At 34.0% G+C, this 25,098-nt stretch overlaps 5 protein-coding genes across 6 annotated transcripts; 2 read left to right on the top strand and 3 right to left on the bottom strand.

Moving 5' to 3' along the window:
* Positions 1-331: 331 nt before the first annotated feature.
* Positions 332-2,758, bottom strand: LOC108213691 (pectinesterase). The gene is made up of 3 exons (XM_017385484.2): positions 1,595-2,758; positions 1,345-1,505; positions 332-1,260 (listed from the first exon to the last, which is right to left on the bottom strand). The coding sequence occupies exons 1-3, from the start codon at positions 2,584-2,586 to the stop codon at positions 560-562; spliced, it is 1,854 nt and encodes a 617-aa protein (XP_017240973.1). The 5' UTR covers positions 2,587-2,758; the 3' UTR covers positions 332-559.
* A 311-nt stretch (positions 2,759-3,069) lies between these two features.
* Positions 3,070-5,960, bottom strand: LOC108213482 (serine/threonine-protein kinase BLUS1). The gene is made up of 2 exons (XM_017385282.2): positions 4,340-5,960; positions 3,070-3,570 (listed from the first exon to the last, which is right to left on the bottom strand). The coding sequence occupies exon 1, from the start codon at positions 5,805-5,807 to the stop codon at positions 4,398-4,400; it is 1,410 nt and encodes a 469-aa protein (XP_017240771.1). The 5' UTR covers positions 5,808-5,960; the 3' UTR covers positions 3,070-3,570; positions 4,340-4,397.
* Positions 5,961-7,631: 1,671 nt separating this feature from the next.
* On the top strand, positions 7,632-11,280 carry LOC108212442 (cation/H(+) antiporter 4). The gene is made up of 3 exons (XM_017384169.1): positions 7,632-7,838; positions 8,434-9,459; positions 10,171-11,280. The coding sequence occupies exons 1-3, from the start codon at positions 7,632-7,634 to the stop codon at positions 11,278-11,280; spliced, it is 2,343 nt and encodes a 780-aa protein (XP_017239658.1).
* Positions 11,281-11,611: 331 nt separating this feature from the next.
* Positions 11,612-15,711, bottom strand: LOC108211611 (protein trichome birefringence-like 33). 2 transcript variants are annotated; one of them, XM_017383253.2, is made up of 6 exons: positions 15,468-15,711; positions 15,137-15,362; positions 12,669-12,840; positions 12,381-12,580; positions 12,137-12,295; positions 11,612-12,031 (listed from the first exon to the last, which is right to left on the bottom strand). In XM_017383253.2, the coding sequence occupies exons 1-6, from the start codon at positions 15,643-15,645 to the stop codon at positions 11,692-11,694; spliced, it is 1,275 nt and encodes a 424-aa protein (XP_017238742.1). In that variant the 5' UTR covers positions 15,646-15,711; the 3' UTR covers positions 11,612-11,691. The 2 variants fall into 2 exon arrangements, with proteins under 2 accessions (XP_017238742.1, XP_017238739.1); XM_017383250.2 differs by having other exon boundaries at positions 15,453-15,709.
* Positions 15,712-22,571: 6,860 nt separating this feature from the next.
* Positions 22,572-24,787, top strand: LOC108212441 (uncharacterized). Its single transcript, XM_017384167.1, has 5 exons — positions 22,572-22,626; positions 22,709-22,789; positions 23,505-23,710; positions 23,794-24,085; positions 24,183-24,787. The coding sequence occupies exons 1-5, from the start codon at positions 22,572-22,574 to the stop codon at positions 24,785-24,787; spliced, it is 1,239 nt and encodes a 412-aa protein (XP_017239656.1).
* The last annotated feature ends 311 nt before the right edge of the window (positions 24,788-25,098 follow it).

Genomic DNA, 25,098 nt, shown 5'->3' with positions numbered 1-25,098 from the left:
TCTAGGTATTAGCTAGTTTTGGCCGTCATAACTGAGCTGCAGATTTTGTTAATCAAAACCAAAGAAATGTGTTGCAGGAGCGATTCAGTATCTGTAATTACAGCTTCGTAGAATTCACATATTTATTTATCACTAATTTGTTCCTTTATGATTTGTCCAACATACAGGTGCTTTATCCTCCGGCAAGAAATAAGTTATAATTAGCGTCGCTTTCAAAAATTTAAATCAATTTATGATATATTTAGTTGTCATGAAGAAATCATCTTCTTCCGTTTTGATGATTATTCTCTTACGAAACTCGTTTCCACTTTGCACAGACAGGCTACTCTTATGAATGGAAAGATAGGCTTATATATAGAAGATGAGCTAGCATAGACATTAGACAGTCCTTGCTTTGAAAATCAAAAACCAAAACTACTAGTGTTTAGACAAAATTGATGTAAACTTATGACTTCATTTAACAATGATTTTGTTTCTTAATCTCACTCGAAACTCCAAATCCATGATGAAGGTTCGACTTATATACGTGCTTAAGAAAAACATGCACCGCAGAATCACACTACTCTGAAAGGGTGAAACGAACAGGAACACCAATGTGATCACCTTTCAACCAGCTCTCACCTTGTAGAAAACTGCTTACAGTAAATTGATTAGCTTCATCCTTTTCAATCACTTTAACACCAGGCCACTTTACTCTGTCCTTGGTCTCAGCCCCTGGACCTTTATTGTTATACTCTGCGTAGTACAGAGTTTGCAACCCGAAGTCTCCTTGCCATTCTAGCCATCCTGCAGGATCGATCACATCTTCAATTTCAGTTTCCATCACGACTGTTCTTGAATACTCTTTCCAGGGTCTGCCAAGATAAGTCTTGAACTGGGATTGATCTGCTTTCAGATCATCATCTGCCATAATGTGACAGCCCTGTAACACGATTCCAGTAGTTTCACGCTTATCTGCTCTTCCTTGAGCGGTTACAATGTTCTTTTGGTTGTCCATAGGCTTCCTGACATAGATATTGCATGTTTGGAAAATTGCAGCTGCATCACCAAAGATGAAGTCTATGGTGCCTGTAATGTAACACCCACGATAGAATTGACGATGTGTTTGAGCATAGAGGGTATCCTGGTATGCCTCCATTCGACAGTTAATGAAAATTGAACGGTCTGATTGTACTCTCAAGGCTACTGCTTGATGCTTTTCTGGTCCTGCAGTGTTTCTGAATCCAATAGACTGAGCCATAAAGCCTTCTCCAACAGCCGCTGCATTGAGGAATGAACGCGTGAATACATTTTCTTACACAATACGAGCAAGTGACAGGTTTTTTCTTTTTCAGGCGGACTTACCAAAAGTGGCAGTTTTGAAGGTTGGAACTCCATCAACATAATTTTTGTTCCCAGTAATTATTGTTTTTTGGGATCCATCACCAAACATTGTAATGTTTACCATCTTCTTGGTAACCTCGACGGTCTCCTCATATGTTCCTTCTTTAATGTAAATGACAAACCTGCATATTTACAATAAAAATGAACACATTATGCATAAATTATGTTGGTTTATAATTGAGGAAGAAATCGCTGTAAAACAATTTCTTACCTTCCTTGGTAGTCCTTTGGCAATGCTGCTAATGCATCATTGATCGTTGTAAAATTTCCACTACCATCTTTAGCAACGGTAACATTAGGTGTTGGCTTTTCTGCATCAGCCTTTAACAGCCTCCTGTCTTCCTCGCTCGTCCAAGTGGGAAGATTGTCATTTGACATTAGACGGCGGGAACTGAATTTATCAGATGCTGAAGACATGTGAGACACAAGGGCAAGTGAATTGCTAGTAAGTTCTTTTGATGTCGTGAAGGCATTTTCTATTTTAGTTTTTTGTTCGCCTTCTGGAATTGAATCAATGCAGAGTTGTTGGTAAGACATGACAGCGCTTAACCAGATCTCCAAGTCATTGGTTTCTGAAGCAAGTTTTCCTAGATCATCTACGTCAAGAGATGAAGCTGAGCTAGTTATTTCTTCTTTGGCATCTTCCATCACCAATTTACATACCTCGAAGGCGGCTTGCATTTTAGGGCTGTCAAAAGTGATGTTGGAAGCCTCGTCCATTGCCTTGTCAAGCTCATCCGAGACAACGGTTATTGCAGACTTAAGGAAGTCTTTTGGTTCAGCAGAGGAGTTTGATTGTGCCACTTTTTGAAGGTGGTTCTCGCAGGTTTCCTTAAAATCTGTGGCAGCACAAATTGTACTCACCAATTTTGATGATACCGGTGAGTCCTGCTTGGGTTGCTGATCCTGCTTGGGTTTCTGATCTTGCTTGGGGTGCTGATCCTGCTTGGGGTGCTGATCCTTCTGCTTCTGCTGATCCTGTTGTTTGTGCTGATCCTGCTTATGGTGCTGATTGTGTTGATTTTTTGAGGTTGATTTATCATTTTTTCCATCATTTTCGTTCATGGTTACAAAAACTGCCGCAACCACAATTCCTATAATTGCAACGGCAACAACAACTGAAATTGTAATAATCTTTCTCGTCTTGTTTCTTCTGGTGATTTTATTGCGTTCTTCTATGAGATCAAAATCTTGAAAAGCCATATCTACGTATGGCCTTTTCAACTACTTGAGAAAGAGGCGTCTCTGCCCCGGAATATAGTCCGGGACAACTCTGATTGTATCCAAGGCAGAGCTCTTTCTCAAGAAGCTACAATTTTTTTAGAAAAATAAATCCTAGTATTTCCTGTCTCTCTTGCTGGTTTTTATCTATCATATTTTTTATATTTAAACCTTAAATGCATAATGTTGGGGGTACCCAAAGAAGTGTGGATTGGAGAAATTTCAGGACTCCTTCAATTTGTGCATCAAATTTAAGTAGCTCAAATGTACAAACAAGGGGGTGGTGGAGATTCTGCATGCCCTTCTAAGCCGCTTTCCCCATGCAACATATAATTTTCTTTCTAAAAAAAGAATGATACATAGAAAAGTTTGGTCGATAAATAAACCGGATTAGTCATTTGATAATTGGATCCAATTAGAAGAATAATAACAGCAATCTGAAGTATTTATTACTTTAGACATGATTACAATAGATAGGTTATGCGTTATGCAGGTTACATACTGGCAGATAGCTTCGCGGGTTATGCAGGGTACATACTGGCAAATAGCTTCGCAGGTTATGCAGGTTACAGTCCAGCAAACAGCTTTAGCATCATACAAGTGAGTTTCGTTCATAATGTTGTTATTAGGATATCTGTCGTTAAGGCTGTTTTGCTTCGTTGTTGGAACAACACGTAATGACAGATTGTAATGCAGCAGGAAATGGCCAGATTATCATGCAGCTGGGTTGAGACTAAGTTTCATGGTCAGGTCTTCCCTAAGATGGTGTGTACTATTCTCACAGTCTATACTGGATCATCACGTGTTTTGTTTATCTAAGAGTGAACATGAGGCGACTGTCTTGGCTCAGGATACTCTCTGAATGATGCTCTTATAATCATTGTTGCAGGCCCAACTTGAAAGGGGTCTGAAAGGGAATTCAGGCAGCTCTGTGTTGTATGAGCCGAGCTTCTCTGGTGCAGTCCACTAAATACACAATTAAAACGTTAATTGATTGGTAGCCTTATTTATGCAGATTATGATGTCGAAAAGTTTTTAAAAAGTTACCAACAGACACCCTGTCAAAATATTACACAAATGCAAAGATGAAGTCAGAAACAAATTAAGGGATTGCTAGGCTAGTTCTTATAGTTATAGTGTATGGGATACATCATCATCCTGTCCTAAAAATAATAATTGACTAAAAACAGTGAAGCATTCAGACAACTAATAAGAAGTAATAGCTGAAATTGCAGAGAGATAGAATCTTTTGGGTGCAGAATGAATTCCAGAGCGAAAGAATTTATCGGCTGCACAACATCACCAACAGGCTACAGAGTATTATCAAACTGATTGCTATGAGAACATCAATCTGGACTTATCACTTAGCCAATGTTAGTTGAGAGGAAATGCTCCAACCACACTTGAGCAACTTCATATTTCATAAATTCAAGCCAAACATTCTTCAGTGAATTTATTGATCATTTCCTTGGATTGTAACAATCATTAGCAACGTAAGAACTACGAACCAGATTAAATATCATCAAATTTCATCTTGCAATAACAGGTATTCTCTACAAAATCCTGATAAATTTACCCTTAAAATTTAAAAGTCTAATCATCAGTACTAAACAAGAACTGAACAAATAAAGCCCTCCCTTCATCACTAGTAAACTACTTGAATAAAATTCCAATCATCACTAGTAAAACAAGAATCAAGATAAAGAAAAAAAATAATCTAAAAGTCAGGTTTCACCTCCAGATAGTATTTTTGGTATTGAATTCTTTGAAATTATCAATATGATGATGCAGCATCAGTAATACCAAACCGGCTCTCTCGCTTTTTTGACCACAACATCCTCAAAGTATGTGACAGTCCTGGACTTCTTGAAGAACTTATGATGCACAAGATCCCAACAATCAGGTCTCATATCTGGATCCTCAGCTAAACAAAGTGCCACCATTTTTCCAAATTCTTTCGTAAAGCAATTCAGCTTCTTCTCTTTTTTCTTCTTCATTCTCAATTTTATGCTCTCTGGAAGTGGAATCATATCCGCCTTTCTTTTAAGATAACTCTTTGCTTTTTCCTTCTTCATCCCCGATTTTATGCTCTCTGGAACTGGAATCATATCCGCCTTTCTTTTAAGATAATTCTTGACTTTCCTCCACTTGTTCTTCTTTTCCTTCTCTTCATTGTACTCCTTGATCTTATAATGCTTCTTCTGAATCTTCGCAATCATGTACCGGACCTTCATAATCCTCACCGTCTGCTTCAACTTCTTGTCCAAGTTATCCACTTTCTTATATCTCCTCAAATCTCTCTCTTTCTCTTTCTCTACCGCCTCATCTTTCACTAAACTAAAATCTATTTCCTCACCTTTATTAGGCAATCTCTTCTCGATCCTAATCCAATTAATGAACCGCAACAAGTCCTCACGCTCACCAAACTCCAATCCCCCATAGGCCAACTCCAACGCAGAAATGCCAAGAAGCCAAATGTCACTCTTGCGGATATACCTGGTGGGGTCATGCCCCGAGTCATAAACTTCGGGCGCGGCCCCCCATTGGTGAACAGACCAAATGGGGAGCCGCGTAGAATTAGACCCCTGCAATGTGGCTTCTATCTCGCAGTTTCGATCAAAGCTTGACCCCCCATAGGCCAGCTTGATTCGATGATCATCCAGATGAAAGAAAATCTCGCCCGTGGTGACTTTCTTATGCGCGCTGTACTTATGAACACGGCCGAGACCGTAAATCGTCTCGCGAAGCGCGATTGCGATACAATCCTCCGGAAAGCCCTGCCGGAAAATGGGCGTGGAGGCGATGATGTAGCGGAGCGACTGGACTTCATTGAGCGGCATGACGACGCAGGCGCGGCCGCCGGAATCGAACATGTGCTTGATGGGGAGAATGTTGGTGTGGCGACACCGTTTGTTCCTCATGGCGTCGATGACGAGGTTGTTGAATTTGTGGGGCTGGACGGCGTCGTGGGCCATCTGGAGGGCGACGAAGACGTCGTTGGGGCCGGCGTGATCGAAGACGGAGGTATCTTCGGGCATGAAGGTGGCCTCGTAGACGGTGGCGCCGCTGGGGGCCGTGCCGGTGTGGGCCGTGAGTTTGTAGAAGTCGGGGCCATCTTGGAGGAGAGTGACTTCTTCTTTGTCTTCGGAGGCGTTGGTGGTCAGGGGTGAAGGAGGTACTTCTTCGATTTCTTCGGTGGGCATGGATGTTTAAGAACTCTCGTGATGCAGATGACGCTGACGATGATGATGATATGCTCTCTGGCTCTCTCTGCGGACATTTGTTTGTGTAGAGGGAGGAGGAGGAAGAAACGGAGGAACTGTTAGGATCGGTTTAGTGCTACTAGTAACCTTTCCTTTCCGTATCATTTTTATATTATTGTAATTTCGATTATTTGCCTTTAGACTCTTCTTAATATTTCATACTCTATGTAGTTTAAGTTTATAAAACAATCATAATGTGCAATATGAAATCACGTTTAAGTTTATAAAACAATCATAATGTGCGAATATGAAATCACATTTGAAAAAGTGGATTTAGTTTGATTTCTAATCTCACATTTCTGTCATAATATGATGTAACGATATTTGTAATCTAACTGCATTTGTGTCTTTTTTTAGATTTTTTATAACTATTTTTTTTTGCTAATTACAACGCACGCACATCATGATTCAAACTCATGATCTTTTTTTGAGAAGTCTAGAACTCAAACCATTACATCAACTCACACACTCAACACACACTATTGTTGTATTTACGATTCATTATATTGTCACTTTGGTAAATTAATTTTTGTTCATTATATAATACATGTTTTTACTTATTAAATTAGTTTACCCGTAATTCAAATTAAAACCATAACCACATTTATTAATATATGATTTAGAAATGATTTTGGTTTATTTATCCAAACTAAATTCATTTTATGAAAACTAAAATCAAACCAATCACACATTTTGCCATTTCTACTTTAGTGCTTTTTTGGCTGAACGAAGGAAGTAATTTATACAAAAAAGTTATATTTTTATTCTATAAGAACTATACGACAAAAAGTTTAATATTTTATGAAGGTTTAATAAAGAAAATATGAGGTTTAGATATATCAACGGATGTTATAAATTTTATTTGGAAGGTAGTCACCGAGTGTATTCTTGTAAAGATAAATTTTATATTTTATTCTTGTAAAGGTTATTAAAACAGTGTTTTGATGAAATTTTTATATAAAATTATAGTCAGTGATTATCTTTAGCTTGTTGGTGATGTTTTTATCTATAATGTGTATTTTGTGTATCAACTTATTAATAGGGTAACTCATTTTTTTTAGAGAGTTAGAACATAGTTTTCGCAAAGAAAATTATCCAAACATAGTTTATCAATATAGATATCTTTCTTAAATTCAGGAATGTTATTTATTTTAATATATTTAAGTGATGAAATATTATTATAAAAAATATATATTTTAAATATAAAATATTGTAAACAATTTTAAATATAAAATAATTTTTTAATCGATTAAGTAATTAAATTATGAATTATTTAAAACACATAAATTGATTGGTATAGTTTAGAAACAAAAAATCAATTAAACTAAAATCCAAAACTTATGAATATAATAAATAAAAATTATGATTTAATCTGAAGGTCTGTGCTTCGCACGAACTTTCATGTTAGTTAATTTGCAAAAGTGATAATTTTTTATTTATTTGTGACCAAAATGAAAGAATTCATGATTAATTACTCTATCCTAAGAAGAGAAAAGGATTATAAGAAAATTAATTGGAAAACCGAACACTTTGTTTTTTAGCTGGTTTGACACCCAAGCAAGAGAACATCGCCATTGTTTTGGGCTCTATAGATTAAAAAATATCAAAACACCGGTGCTATAATTATACGACACTCCATTTCATTCATTTCCACAAAATGTATCAAATAGTAATTCATATGGATGATTTGGTAGCAGCAAAATGTCTTGATTTTATACATGAATAAAAATATATGAGCATGAATCTGACCTGGTAAAGTTGATGATGGAGCTGCCTGGCGGTGAATTATGCAGCGGTGTGCTTCCCAACCATATCGGCGGAGTGTGGGGCCGTATTAATGATTTCAAAAGCTTATTGAAATATGATTTACCACGCTTGCAATTTCAATTGGCTTTTATTTATATTCTTACCGAGTCATTTCATAAATTGTTCAGGCTTGTGCATCTCCCCCGCATTGCTGCTGAAATCATGGTACGTGCTACTTTCTTCACTCATTTGATTTGATGAATATCAATATGATCATGTCTTGCATGTGCAATGTCGTCGTTAATTAGGAAATGTTACTCGCTTGACAACCTAGGATTGGTGAATTCAATGTCTTGCTATGAATTTTTAGTCGTTATTCATGCTATGATTTATTAGTTGTTAATCTCGGCTGACAAACTAGGATTTGACAAATTCAATGTCACAATTGCTATATGATATATTAGTCGTTGATCATGAATTTTTAGTCGGTTGACAACCTAGGATTTGCTGAATTCAATGTCAAAATTGCTATGGATTTTTAATTGTTAATCATGAATTCTTGGTCGGTTAACAACCTAGGATTTAATCATAAATGGTATGAAATCGAAACGAGATGCTTATTAGTTATTACTTGAGCATAATAGGCATTTGACAAAGGTGCTCTTAATGTTACAAGTGATTGTCTATCATCTTATCAAAAATTGTAGATTGGGCTCTGCAATTACTTACAAAAACATGTACTGCCTATATAATGTCGATGATCTTTGTACGGAACAGTGTCATTGATTGGTAATTGGGCTCTGGCTGATTTACAATGCAGGCTGGTATATTACTAGGACCTACTGTCTTGGGGAACATTAACAAAAGCCTTGAGAATAGTATCTTTCCGCCAGAGGGAGAAGTTTTTCTTGCAACTTTATCAAGGCTTGGATACATTTTCTTCATGTTCCTGATTGGAGTTAAAATGGAACCTAGTTTGGTAAAGACATCAGGAAGAAGGGCATGGGTTATGGCAGTTATAACAGTTGTACTCCCCTTGGCACTTGCTTTGATTGTGTCTGGATACCTAGACACGATATTACCTCTTTACAGAAGACCAACTGTTAGAACTGTTATTCAAGTCCAGACAATGTCCCCATTTCCCGTTGTCGCTCTTTTGCTTATGGACTTAGAAATTGTCAACACAGAGCTAGGTCGTCTTGCTTTGACATCTGCCTTGATCAGTGACTTATCATCTACAACACTCTCGACATTTACATCTTTTACCAGACTCGGGTTCATCAGTTCCACAGCTCAGTCTAAATTCTCATTTTTTATGATGATGCAGGCCCTTAGTTTTACTGCTATCCTCTTTGTAAGCATAGTGTTTGTGGTTAGGCCATTTTTGTTCAAATGGATCATAAAAAGCACTCCAGAAGGAAAACCTGTGAAGGGCTTTTATATAACTATGATTGCTGCACTTGTTCTCTTGTCAGCAACCTTAAGTGATAGTATTGGACTTCCTTACCATTTTGGTCCATTCATACTTGGGTTATGTGTGCCGGTTGGTCCACCTCTGGGGTCTACCCTAGTGGAAAAACTGGACAGTGTAACGTCTGGGTTGTTGGCGCCTATAATGGCAACTTACTGTGGCCTAATAATTGATCTCACACAGTATGCTGATCTCCGATTTCAGGGCCTAATATTTAATATCTGCTTCGGTAGTGCTTTTGTGAAATCTTTGGTAACTGTTATTGCGGCCCTGGTGACACAAGTGCCTATTAAGGACGCTTTTGCTCTCTCGGTTATCTTGAACGCGCAAGGCATTGTTCAAATGGCTTCCTATCTCAATAATAATCTTAATATGGTAAGTAGGAATCTACTTCTTTCACGCTTCTAATAGTTAATCTTTTATATGCATCTTTTATCAGTATTTTCCTTCCGATTTTTTCTTTTATATAAAACCCTCCACTTTAGTTTCTCACCAGGGATATTTTGAATGTTTAAGTTATCATTGTCTTTAACCACAAGGCGTTAGGGTATCAGGAGCAGAACTAAATTCAATAATGTATTTGTATTAATTTGTATGTATATACTGCATGAAAAAGAGTATAACTGTATCCAAATTAGACTTCGATAGGCTCTGAAGGCCATACACAGCCATTTAATCTCAATAGAATAAATCCCGTTTAAATTTGAATTAGAAGATTAATAGAACTCAGGATCCATTTCTATGATGCAGTGTATGAGTGAGCATGCACATTTAATCCTCTTCATTTTGAATTTGTGTTGGGAGGGAGGTGGGGAAGCGGGAATAAAAACAATTGCAGAGATGGAAGATAAAGATAAAAAAATATGGGTGCGTATATTAAAGAATGTATTTCAAATATAAAAACCTGAAAGCCTAGTCATTTTCTTTTTACAAGGTGTAAACTACAGCATTACTATATATTTGCCTCTGAAATTCACTTGCAAAAAAGATGAATTACGAGCTTGATGTCCCAACAATAGTGCACTTCTGCTGTGCCCGGCCTTTCATGCAAGGGTGGTAATTTTGTATTTTCTCTTTCACGTGCAGACAATAGATAGAGAGACCCTCGCATCAACAACTGTCTCAGTACTTGTGACCTCAATAATCATAACAATAGTCATTAGATTCTTGCACGATTTCTCAAAAACGTATACAGGATATCAGAAAAGAAACCTGATGCACTCAACGTTAAATTCTGAGCTCCGCATATTAGCATGTGTGCATAGGCATGATGAGGCATTAGCTGCCATAAAGCTTTTAGAAGTTTCCAATCCAACTAGGGAGAGTCCGATTGCAGCCTATGCCCTTAACTTGGTTGAGCTTCTCGGACGGGCCTCGCCCCTCATAATCAATCATTCGTTAGGTCAAAAGGGTTCTTCAAGTAGTTCTAGAACTCAGCCGATGATAGATACATTTACATATTTTGAAACTCAGAATAGAGGTTTGGTAAGTGTTCAAGTTTTTACTGCATTTTCACTACCCAAGTACATGCATGAAGACATATGTTCACTTGCATTTGACAAGATGGTATCCCTTATAATACTTCCGTTTCATAGAAAATGGAATTATCAAGGCCAGATGATTCTTGACAGCAGTATGTTCAGATCAATAAACCGTTTTGTTCTGGAAATGGCCCCATGTTCTGTAGGCATTCTTGTTGATCGTCGTAAATTACGCCACACATCACCTGTTGATTCAGCATTTTATCGTGTTTCTGTTATATTCCTGGGAGGTGATGACGATCGTGAGGCCTTGGCTTATATCAAGCGTATGGCCTACTCATCTGCAGTTCAGGTCACAGTTGTACAGCTTCTTTCGATCGATGATAAACAGAGTGAGAATAAGTGGGAAACAATACTCGACTCTGAGAGTTTGAGGGATATAAAACATCTAATTTCAACCCGGGACAACATAGTGTTGCAGCAGGAAACAGTGAATGATGGGTCAGACACAACTTCCTTAATCCAAGAAATGCAGGATAGTTTTGATCTTATTATAGTAGGGCGGCGACATAAGGATTTCCGAGCATTACAAGGCCTAGCACAATGGAGTGAATTGCCAGAGCTTGGTGTCTTGGGAGACTTGCTCAGTTCTCCAGATATTAGTAAGCCTGTTTCAGTTTTGGTGGTGCAACAACAACTTGTACAACTTCATTGACGCAACTAGCATCACACGGCTAACACCGAGTAAGTGTAAATGTATGATCCTAACTCTACAAGATTCGAATGTAATTATCTGTTTTTTTTATGTAATTATTTGATTTTATTTTTTCCGATAGAAATATGGAAAGATAATTTATTAAACTGATTCTTATTAATTCTAGTGATTTTTTTTTTAAAAAAATATGGAGCTGGAATGAAATGCTATTGGTTGATTAGGTAAAAAATACAGTCACATACTCTGTAATTTACTCGTACTTGAGCTAATAAAGAGGTTAAGGAAATGGTTTTTTCCCAAGATGATGACGGAAGGGCTTGGGGGCGGGTAGTTGAAACAATAAACTTTGAATAAAGCAATGCCTAGCTCATGTAAATTAATAACATTGAATCATGAATGTTTTTGCAATGGTTAAGGATAAAAAAGCTTATGAAACAGAAGTTCATTCCAAGTGTCTTGAAGGCCCGGTAAGCACCAGTGCACACAATCTGCATAACTTACGGGATTGGCTAGCTGTTCAGGGGTTAATGGATTCCATTGCTTCTTGTAGATAGATGTATGGGCATCTTTCCGATAACTTGATAGCTGCGTGATGTTCAGAAATGTAATCGACACTTTAGTTCTGCTCAGCACTTTGTCAATCACCTGCATTATGGATTTCCTAGTATCCGATCCCCAGTATTGTGGATCTTCGATCATCGTTGTTTCGTTGTAGCAATTGCCATTTGGATCTCCTCCCCAGTCTATGCTCCTGAAAACATTAATTCAGTTCATCTGAGTCACTAATGAGCATTTGTTTACATTATATGGCTTAATTAGTTGAAAGCTCAAGAAAACATTTAGCTTCAGCACTCACTTTGCATGTGAAGGAGACATGCTAGTAAAAAAGACTCTTGTTTTATTAGGATCCATGTTCAATTTCACCCATCTCAACATACTCTTCATTCCCATTTCATAAGCGACCTCTGTCGATACCTCCGCGATGTCTTGAACTTCGTCATCAAAAGAACCTTGCCTGTAGTGACATGCATGGTTGTCAATGTATGACTTTTGAAATGGTAAAAGAGATGAAATTGGTAAGATCTAGGAAGCAGGCATACAAAATTTTGAAATCAAGGCCAGTCATCCACCAAAGATAGGTATTGAACACCATGATATCAACTCCTTTCCAATGCCGACCATGCTTGTTGATTGAACCTTTTCTGACAACTCTGTCAGATACTCTATGTATTACTGCATCATCCGAATTCGATTCCAATAGGAATGGTGCCCAGTAAAATTCAATGGTCGCGTTGTAATCCTGCACAATGCGTCGACGTGGTATGAAATTTATAAGTTGACAAACAATTTCAGGCGTAAATGCATGCATGGTGGTCATGTATGAGTACCTTGGCCGTGAAAATGGTAAGGGAACCAGAAGTTTCCATGGATTTGGAGTGGTCAGGTATGAGAGAGTGGAGAAGACAGACCATTGATACGTACTGACCCCGATTCAGAGAATCCCCGACGAACATCATTCTCTTCCCTCGAAGTGCTTCCAGCATCATTGTGGCATTGAAACTGTAATACATCCATGGAAAGAGTGAGAGAGATACTTTTAAGGGTGTATACATTGTATGATTTTAATATATCTAATTTTGATTTAATAAGGTTTATTGATAAAATATTGTAGAGTCTTTTGGAGTTATAAACAATGGTTAAAAATCTTATGAATTGTGATAGGATTTCAAATATCTTAAGATACAACGAACAATCTCACAAAATTCATCATTTTGTGAAGTCGAAAAAAATTCATCCACATTGGCTATCATCAAATCTAATAAATTTTAAATAATCTTAATTGAATATTATTTAATTTTTAAGATTAATTAGCACTTTGCACCCTTTAATTTTGGTTGTTTTTATGATTTGGTTTCGGACTTTGAATTATAGCAAAGTACATCCCACAGCTTATGAATTTCAATCACAATGCACTCGTTCGATTAACTTCCGTAAAAAACTAACGGTCAACGTTAAAGACAAAAAGTTTTAGTTTTGTAATTAGCACTTTGCACCAATCAACTTTTGTCGTTTTTTCGATTCTGTCTCATATTTTTATATGTGGGCAAAATGCATCCCCCAACATTTAACGCTAAAAGTTAACATGTTAATATTTGACGAGAATTCGTTAAAAGGTTGTAAGATGATTAAATCTTTTATGGTGGGGATGCATGCTGCTGACATATAGAAAATATGAGACCAAATCGAAAAAACGACCAAAGTTGATGGGTGCAAGACTGCAATGTGCTAATTACGAAATTAAAATTTTTTGTCTTTTACGTTAACCATTAGTTTTTGACGGAAGTTAGTCAAACAGGTGCAATGTGATTGAAATTCATAAGCTGTGGATGTACTGTGCTATAATTCAAAGTTCGAGACCAAATCACAAAAACGACCAAAGTTAACTGGTGCAAAATGCAAATGATTCAATTTTTAAACGTAATTTAAAATCTTGATCAAATTTTATCTTGCAGTATAAATTAAAATTCTAATTAAATACTCCAAGATTCTGGTACATATTTTAAAATCCAAGTTGAATAACTCAAAAATTTATAGATAACAAAAATTCTTTAAAATTTCAATTGAATATCGTTGAGACCGTAATACAATGACAATAACATTAGCCACCAATAACTCACAAATAACTCAAGAACAATGAAATTTGATAAGTAATGCGGACCCCAAATTATGTACAACATACTGTTAACTCAATAATTTATATATTTTATTATTATTAATATAAGTCAAAGCAATCATATAACGCTGACTAAGATTTTCTTCCATTAAATATTTAGCTGACAAAAATACATCATTTAGTTTAGCTTATGAATTATTAAAGCGGGGAGTAGGGAGCACAAATGGGATTTGTATATAAATGCAGTTTAATTAGTTGTTGAGCTAACATAACCTGCCATGACGTTTGTAAAGTAATCAACGTCAACCCCTCTGGAATATTTTATTTTAGCAAACAAATTAAAAAAATTTTGAAACGCAAACAAATTAATCTTATAATTCAGTTTTAGGAGAGTTATGTTTTCATGTAAGGTTGGAGAGAATAAAACTAGAAAAAGGAAAAGAAAAGAGAGAGTAAGACGAGACATGATGCCAACTTGTTGATAATGCAATCCAAAGCTTTCTTTATCGAGTATTAATGGTTTTGGATATATAGAGATATGAACAAGCATGAGATGTATCGTGCCGATCAAGTTTGGCCCCATAGCTATCGTGGCCGGCATGAGCTCGATAAATGAATTTTCTTAGGGACCAGTTGTTTTGGATTTTAAAATAAGACGAACGTAGCATGTTGATGATAACTTTAATACAATATTTTGACGTAAAAAATAGAGGCCGTCTAGATGAGATTAAAATAGGTGTTTCTTTTTGAAAACAAAAAAGTGATTAAAATATTTGAGAATGAAGCTTTTTAAATTATGAATAAATGCCCGTAAAATTCAATAGCTGATTTTTAAGCGCAACCAAACACTACCATAATATTATCAAATTTTAAGCGTATGAAGAGGGCATGAATGTGTTATTCATGTGATCTAACTGCCGGTTAACTGGTTAAGTTATTATGTATTTTAACGCTCAATACGGTTTACCATGTATCCAAGTTAGCCGGCATATATATATTTAACTCTGAATGAAGAGGAGTCATATATTTAAATTTAATCAAAGTCGTCATTTTAGCCCACGTCTTGACGTTACTATCGTAAATTACGAAATACAAGTCTACCACCGTAAATGTAATAACCAACCATGCATATGCATATGAAAATAAAAACATTTATATATGATTTAAGATGATGGAACGAACCTTGCAAGAGAACAGCCATCCGGCTGCCACCGCCAGTACTGATAATTTCTCTCCGGCCTGCCATGTTCCAAGCACGTGAGTTGTGGCTGTATGTACGGACACTCCGATTCTTCATAGAGCGGCCGAGTCGACTCGTCCCACACCCACCTTCCTTTAAACAAGTCACATCCACCTTGATCAGTTTTCCTCACCGCAAACGCTACCTTCTCATTGTTACTGTTCTTCTCTACCACCAAAACAAAACCAAACCAAATTCACTCAGCTTCTCATAATAATAAATATTTCTTGTTGTAAATATAATTTTTTAATGTTATACTCGTTTTCGATATACTGGATAGGTTCGGTTTGGTTCCCGAGTCGAGCTGGTAGAGTATGCAGCGGAAATCCTCGCCGTACAGGATCGTCACCACCACGATGAAGGCTAGCAAAGAGAAAAGGTAAGGCGAGAGGCGAGGACTTTTTCTGAAAGAAGAAGAAGGATTTGGTGGCTTCATCTCGTTTCGATACATTCTCGTTCCGATCAATTATATATACTACTTTTTATTATTTTCAGTATTATTAGTTAAAACATCATGTTGAATAATTCATCTGTTGGAGAGAGTTTTAAACAAATGCTGTAATTTGGTCAAGATTCTCCCGAGATAGGAAAATTATTTTTCAATCCATTGACTTTAGTTAGATTACTCTTTCTTGTGTAACTTGTGACTTTTTTAATTTGGTTAGGGTAAAGGTTGAGTTGAGTAAGTATAAATTCAAAATGTTTATTATAAAAATAAGAATGATTCATTTTAAATATAAGTCACAACGATTTTATCAATATGATCTTTCTGGGAAGAAATCAAAAATTAATATGTGCGGTCTTGACCTGAAAATTTAAAAAAAAATTGTATTAAACATAAATATATAACCAAACAATTTCACTAATATTAATACGAGGTATTGGAGTTCAAAGCTTTTTATCTTTAATTGTAGTGCAAAAAAAAAATTCATAACGCCTCCATGACTCAAAACAATACTATATTGCCAGGACAATATCATACTAAATCAAATTTAATGGGTGGTGTGTCCAACCAAAAAATATATACACAAAAACTTAACAATATAGATTTTCAAATATTTTGATTTTTCAAAATTTCATATATCACCAATGATTTGTCACATTTTGAAATAGTTTGACAATTTTTCATAGGGAGGACTTTATAATAATTATCATAATAATATTGTAATGAATATTGTAATGAATATGTCTTATCAAAAAATTTGCATACTTAACTCCATTGACGGAAACGGGAATAATTAATTATAGACATTTTGAGATCCAAATGGGAAAAAAAAAACAGAATGACCAAAAAGTATTAACTTTTTCTTTAAAAAGAAGTACTAAAATTTCGAACAATCGGGACAGGTTAAACTCTCCCTAACTTTGCCACACTATTTGATGCATCTTATTTCTTTTCTTTATTAAATTATAATTATTATTCTACAAGAAATGGGTGATATATACGAACACTATGATGACTCTTGGCTTCAAAGTTAAGAGATGTATGAAGCTGGCAAATCATTTTCATCACTACTTTAGTTTTAACAACTGTGATGCTTTCTACGGATTTTGATTATTTTTAGGCAGTATTAGGTGGATTATAAATATTTTTTTGGTGGAATTTCAACGTCAGATCAGTTCGTTGGTATTTACATGCAAGCTGGTACATTATTGTCTGGAACTGGAACGCTAGATTAGATAAATAAGTGGAGCAGTTCAGAGAGAGGGTCAAATATCACTTTTCTCGTGAATATTAAAGTGTATGTTAATATCATTTTTTTTTGGACGTTTTGCTAAACTTAAAAAAGATGATTTCTTATTTTATTTAAATGAAGAAGTGAAGCAGGAGTGAGAAGTAGAAGTAAGTAGAATTTTTAAATTGTTAAGTGATTGATTTCTGAACTTATAAGTTTTTTTAATGTTTGGATAATTTGATTTATAAATCGTGCCGTGTTTGGTACATTATAATATTATTTTCAAAAAAATTTGCATTGATAATAGATAAACTTGCCAAGAAATTTAAACAAAAAATATTAAATATGGATAATTCAACTAAAAATAGAGTGTCTACCTGCAACACATTTTTATACTATATGGTTTAGAATATTGTATGCATGCGGAAACAAAATTCGTGATTGTAACCTCCCGAATTTTCGGAATATTAAAAATTAATATCATGATATAAATAATAGAATTACTTAAATTAAAATCCCCAATAATATATAAGTCAAAGCAGCGGTCAAACCCAATAATCAAAAGTCATAAAATTAGAGACGCAGCTCCATAAATCCAAACCAATATTTAATAAATTCATCAAATTATTCTTAATAAACACTAACTCTTTATTCACTAATGCAAATAATTACGAAGCATAAAGTCCAAAAGTCCCAAACTTTATCCTCAAAATCCTTCGACATGATGGAACCTGAAATATAGAAAAACGGATGAGCTACACAGCTCAGCAAGTAACAATTGACTGTAACTAACTCTCCAAATCAATGGGTGGTTTTATAAAACATTGTTTCTGAAAACAATAACAATTCATAAAATATTTGCAAAATTAAATCCAACCCAAAGTTTATATTTTAAAAATAAAAAACAATTTCAGAATTTAAACAGAATAGAGCAGAACAAAATAAAAACAAAACGGAAATTTTATAATTATCACAGTCTTACTCTACGGCCAGACTTACCCAGTGACCGAGATCTTAATCTTATTCTTTCGCCACACTTACCCAGTGGCTGGGATCTAAAGTTCAATAATCACGTGCCCTTAGCAGGTATCTAAAGTTGCACACTTGTGCGCCTACTAAGGGTATCAAAGGCTAGTTTCGGAACTATAGCGTAGACTACGAACGGGTTCGAAACGTAGAGACTGTTTTCTAAAATTTCTCAAATATTTATATCTTATAAATTCAAAATCAAAAACTCTTATATCCAATACGAAATTAAAAGCAGAATCAGAATATCTTTCCAAAATTTAAAAGTAAGTCAAAGGTACTTACTTGAAAAGTGACTGAACAGTGAAATTAGCACACTAGCCAATCCTAAAAATATTCAATCCACGATTAACAAGTATGCAAATCCTTTAAATTAATTAGTACACAAGTAAAATCATATAAGACACGATTGTGCACATAAATCAAATAATATACTATCTGATACTCCCTCCGTCCCTTCCATTTCTTTACACTTTCCTTTTTGGGGTGTTCCATCCAATTCTTTACATTTCAAAACTTACCCAAAATAGTCAATAGGTTTCACCACTTCTTCACTTTTCTTTCCTTTTCACACTACTTTTACTCCACTATCTTCTTTTAATACATTAAAAATCAATGGGTCCCACCACTTCACCCACTTTTCTTTCTCTTTTCCACTACTTTATACATATTTCTTAACCTCCGTGCCCAACCCAAATGATAAAAAATGGGAGAGACGGAGGGAGTACAATTCTCAGCATGTGTTGACAAAACAGGTGTATAAAAACTATGTACAGCGCATCATAACTTTAGTGAAAGATTGTGAAGGATTAACCAGCTAACTTAATCGTACCAAATTACAGTATAGCATGCCAAATCGCGTAGCCTAACCAATTAAATTGCATATATCGACAATTTAAATAACAAAAACGTAAATTTTATAATCCATACACATAATTACTAAAATTCTAAAAGATAAATAACAAATTAAAATTAAAGCATGAATCTATACATTTAAGCTCAAAGATGTAAATATAAATTATTAATATATTTTTTTTAAAGAAAATTAATTAAATAATAATAGCACGCATGACAAATCTATAATATATATATTAAGATCAAATACCTGCTTTTCGGCAAATAATTAACATGCTTCTGCACATCAAGTAATATTATTGGGAGAAAATGCCCAGAACAACATATTCTGCTGGTCAATTTGCCTGAAATGTCATTTGTCAGTATTTATGCCCAAAATAACCAATAGTTCACGCATATTCTAAATGCGTCTACAAACATCAAGTCAACACTGATCAATCCATATTAATCGTAGTCCCTTTTTTATGAAGATTCAATCTATGCCTGCAAACAACGAAGAAAGGCCAGAATATTATAATTTAGATTTAATAAAATAATTATGGGAATGTAAATTAATAGGAGTTAATATTTTAGGGTTCATATTTGGGTTTTAAAATGTTTAATTTATCCTTGAAATTAAATTGACTAACGGTTAGGGTTTAGGATGGAAATTTAGGCTCTAAACTCTCGAGCCTAAACTTAATTAATTCGAGGCTTTAGGGTCGTGACGCCATAAAGCCGAGTAACCAGTTTAATAAAGTAATAATTGAAACGTAAATTAACAGTCGTTAATATATTAGGGTTCATATTTGAGTTTTAAAATAATTAATTTATACTTAAATAACATTTTAGGGTTGAATAGGGACACTAGAGAGGAGCTCCAAAAATGGAACTTTATAATTTGAATTCGCATTCCGAGGATGCGTATACTGCCAGATTTGTTTACCCCACGCAAGCGCTGTATGCGTGGCTAATTTGGCATCAACGATATGCTTATAGGAATGAATAGATTTAAAAAGGAGAAGATTAAAAAACGAAAGGTGGTTAATACACGCAACCTTCGTATGCGTATGTCAAGGTGCGCATGTCATGCATGCGCGTAGCTCTGGTTATTTTTGGCACCATTCCCGCTTTTTGTTATTTTGGACATGTTTAAGTGATAATTGGTTATTTATGTCTTTCACCCTATTATTGGTGGGCTCAAGTAAAGCTTGCAATATGATCAGACATGTAGTGATACAGTTAAAAGCGAAAGACATTCACATGTACAGGAGCACAAAAATTACACAAACAATTACTCCTTCTGTCCCCCTCATTTGTTTACAGTTTTTTCACACTGCTCGACACACATTTTAATGCGCATATAAAACATAGTTCTATAGCTTATTTTTAAATTTTTTCATTTTTGTATAAAAATGTAAACATCAAATTTTTATACAGAAGAAAAAAAAGTTCAAAATAATTTACCAAACTACGTTTTACGAGAGTATTAGAATGCGTGCCGAGCCCCCGTCCCCCAATGTAAACAAATGAGGGGGAGGGAGGGAGTACAAGAGTAAAGAAATTGTTATGTACCTCTACGACGAGTTTCCTGTTCACTTTTTAATGTACCCTAAGATGATCTTATATAGGCAAGCAAAAACAAAAACACCTAATTTTAAAGTAGGAAGTTACGAAATTTAGTCCTAAACTTTGCCCTCCTCTTAAACTAGTTTCTAAATAAAAAGCATTTTTTACGGAGATTTTGATTTTCAAAAATATTCCTACAATCTTTTCCATCAATAAAGAATCTCTCTTTTTTTTTTCTTTTTTTTTTTCAAAATAACTAACACAATAAAATTCTAGAAGGTTCTAATTAATCTAAATAAATACAAACAATCTAAATCTAATATCCAATACATAATAACAATACTAATTAAATAAAAATAAATAAATAAAATCACCGGATTTTACAGTGACACTGTGTTATCAACAAAATAGAGTTTGTACTATATGGTATGCTATTTTCTGAAAACTAAAAATATAGTTTTGCTGTTAAAGACGGCCGCAAGCTCGTGTTTGAATGGATATAGGTTTTTCTGTAGCTAAGATTTCAAGGAACGGTTTGGACAAAATTAAAAAAAATGATTTTTGATTTAAAGTAAAGAATTGAATTAGAAGTGAAAAGCTAGCATTCTTATCTTGTTAAAAGTGTTTCCACTTCTTTAAACAAATAGGTCGAGAAAAGTAGGATTTGCTTCTGTAAAACAAACATGATACTTTCAAAGTTTTGATCACACTAACAGCAAGCTAATAGCATGAAACTGATACTTATTAGCAGGCTATTAAAAAATGATTTTTGATTTAAAGTAAAGAATTGAATTAGAAGTGAAAAGCTAGCATTCTTAACTTGTTAAAAGTGTTTCCACTTCTTTACACAAATAGGTCGAGAAAAGTAGGATTTGCTTCTGTAAAACAAACGTGATACTTTCAAAGTTTTGATCACACTAATAGCAAGCTAATAGCATGAAACTGATACTTATTAGCAGGCTATCAAAGATTGTTATATGCGGACTAACAGTGTTTCAGGATATCAACATGATTATATCTGTCAGCAGGCTTACAGCGCAAACAGAGAATCAAGTAGATAAAGATCAAAGTCTAAAATCGCGGAGATTTAATAGGAAACGAATTGTAAGGATTCTAATATTTGTATATAACTTATATAAATATTAGAGCTCAGTTTTTAACAAGAGTTTTGTTCAAAATTGTTTTCCTAACTAATAGGAGATTTTATCTCAAACCGTTCTTGTCTATTAAGAACTCCTATTCGATTTCAAACTGTTGGATTTTATTTAAATGTCTTACTGAGTTACTTTCAAACGTATTTTATCTTTTACTTAGTAAACATGTGTCATTCAAATGTTCATTATTCAAATCAAATTAAACATGAGGTTGTTACCAAGATAGTTGGATAGTTTGTTGAATTATGACCGTTAGTGTGATATATAAATACTTGAGTGTGATTTTATTTTTGATTAACAAGAACACACCATGCTTTCTAAAATACAACTCTTTATATTGCTATATCTTTCTTTGAGCTCTAGTACTTATATTTGTATATATATCTATATTAAGAGTTCATAGTTTTGGTTGTATTTTACACATTACAATTGTATTGTTCAAAGTGTAAAGTTTTTGTTGCTGTGTATCCAGCTTGTGAAACAAGAGAACAAGAGGACTAGCTACAAGAATATACTCCCTCTGTTAGGAATTATTAGACGTTTAAGGTTTCAGCACGTATATTAAGAAACCTATTTTTTCACTTTTAATGTATACACCTTACATCATTTACAAGTCATCGTTACTCTACCTATTTTTTCACTTTTAATGTATACACCTTACATCATTTACAAGTCATCGTTACTCTCTCAGTATTAATTGTACTGCATGGGAAACAACTTATATTAAATTTGGGTGAACTTCTATCTGTCTATTTAATTTTTCCAAACATTCCCTCCAGTTTTATTCTATTTCACACAAAAATTAAAATTTTCATTTCCCTCCATGATTTCCCTCCATCAAAAAGCTATATATATGGAACATTGTTTGAGAATTTTATCATTACACTAGTATTCTGAGATTGGAGTAAGAGAGACAATTAGTGCAAGATACAGTATCAATTTAAATCTTCCTTTAGATACAGAACACATGCTTCATGATTCAGGTTCTTTCCTCTCTCCTTTTCTTTTGAGTTCTCATCCACGTTAATTCATAAATTTTGTTTTATATTTTCTTTTGATTGTAAATATTTTATATTATTTTTTTTACAATTGTAGGTGTATATGAATTTGTACAAGACATGGAAGAACCAACAAACAAATTTCTAGATCTCAATACCCTTCCATCTTTTGAGAGTAATATTATTTTATTTGTAATTTTTAATTTCAAATTAAATAAATTATGTTCATTTTTATTTTCGTTTTCTATGTTTTGTAGGTGAAGCTAATTTTGAACATGAAGAAGATGTTTTATCTCAAATTATTGGAAGTTCCGGAAGTCAAGAAAATATACATGAAGGTAATTCATTATTTATTTTTATTTGTAATTTGTTTATTTCAACTTTTTTATACAAAATATTATATTTGCATATTTTTAATCTAATTATAGGTTGAAATTAACACGTGACAAATATATTAGCCCATATAATAATGTGAATATAATTTCTCAATATTTTTATTTTTTTTATATGAAAATAATTTTTGATTTAATATTTTGTAGGTGTAAATATGTTTGAACCTTTACAAACTTTGCGAGGAGAATTGAACACAAATCACATTGACTTGAATATGCCTCCACTTGATGAGAGTAATTATTTACTTATAAATTTTACTCTTTATATTTTTAAATTATTATTAAAAATGTTACTCACCTTTTGTCATAGGTGAAACTAATTTTACACAAGAAGAAAATATATAATCTCAAAGAAATGGAAGTGGTGAAAATCAAATTAATTTAAATGAATCCTTGCTTTTCGAAGGTAATTTTAATAATTTATATATATGACATTTATTTCTATTTTTCAGTTGTGACGGTATTTGATATATTTCTAATATTTATATTTATATTATTACATGTGAAAATCAAGAAACATAAGGTGCATGGTCACATGATCAATGGAATAAATTTTTACATAGTAAGAAATTATCATTTTTTTGTGAAGTGCTACTTTACAAATTATTTTAATTATATCAATGTTAAAAAAATTACTTATATTATTTATAAAATTTTGTAGGTGGAGAAATAAAATCCAAAACAGTAAAAGTATTATCAAATGAACAGAGAAATGCTATTTACTTGGCTTTACGACAGAGAAGTGTGAATGGAAAATTAAAGAAATATACCACCAGAGAAGTTGCTACTCTATTCTCTGTATCCATCCGCACTGTTCAACGTATCTGGAAGCGAGGAAAGGAAAATATTCATGATGGTGTGGCTGATGTATCTTATAGAAAAACAAAAAATTGTGGCCGTAAGAGAATAGAGTTGATATGCAACAATTTCAAAATATACCTCTGCAACAGAGAAAAACAATTCGGGATGCAGCTCATGCCATGAATGTGAGCACGTGGATTATATACAGAAATCTACAATCGGGTGATGTAAGGTGGCACACCAATTCTACAAAACCATTTTTAACTGAGGAGAATAAGAAAAATAGATTGCAGTTCTGTCTATCTATGCTTGATAAAGAAAGTTTGCAAGATCTAAAATTTGCTGATAGGTTCAATATTGTTCATATTGATGAAAAGTGGTTTGATTTGTCAAAGAAAACAGAGACTTATTATATGTTGACGGATGAAGAGGAGCCTCATCGTACTTGCAAGAGTAAAAGTTTTATTACCAAAGTCATGTTTCTAGTAGCGGTAGCTCGTCCAAGATTTGATGGTGAAGGTAATGTGACTTTTTTTAGGGGAAATTGGTATTTACCCATTTGTTACAAAAGAGCCTGCCAAGCAGAGTAGTGTAAACAGAGTTGCTGAAACACTTGAGACAAAAGCTATGACTTCAGTTAAAAGAGACACTATAAGATCTTTTTTCACTCAAAAGGTGCTGCTTGATATTAGAGCAAAATGGCCACGTGAAGACATTGATAAGCCTATATTAATCATTCAGCAAGATAATGTAAAAACTCATGTGGATACTAATGATGTTGAGTTTTGTCAAGTTGCACAACAAGATGGTTTCGATATTCGTTTAATGTATCAACCTCCAAACTCTCCTGATATGAATGTTTTGGACTTGGGCATTTTCAGAGCACTTCAATCCTTGAGGTACAAAAGGGCGGCAAGAACAGTAGTTGACATTGTTCGTGGCGTAGAGGAAACATTTGAAGCCTATCCCATTGACAAGTTGAATCGTATATTTTTGACATTACAATTATGTATGAGGGAGACTATGAAAGTGAAAGGTGTCAACAATTATCAACTTCCACATATCAACAAAGATGCTTTGCAGCGACAGGGGATATTACCCATTCAAATAAGATGTAACATTGTTAACCAAGTTTTGCATTGATTAAATTGAATTTATTTATGAAAACATGTGGAATTTTTATAGTGAAGTATGTGATTTGAGACTTAGTTTTTTTTTTTTTTTTTTAATGATTTTACATAGTCTACAAAACATGTCCAAAAATTTTACATAGCTAAATTTCACATTCTACATATATTATATAATTATATGATTCTTTCGATCAAAAAAAAATATTCTATGATTCTTGTCAACAAGATAAATAATTTAACACACTTTTATAAAGCAAATTATATACATATCTTTTTGAAATATAAATATTTATGATACAAGATTATTAATTGTTATATAATTTT

This window comes from Daucus carota, chromosome 3 (genome assembly GCF_001625215.2).
Source record: "Daucus carota subsp. sativus chromosome 3, DH1 v3.0, whole genome shotgun sequence".
NCBI classification, from domain to species: domain Eukaryota; kingdom Viridiplantae; phylum Streptophyta; class Magnoliopsida; order Apiales; family Apiaceae; genus Daucus; species Daucus carota.
The sequence above is the reverse complement of the archived record's forward strand: the minus strand, read 5'-3'. Positions and strand labels throughout refer to the sequence as shown.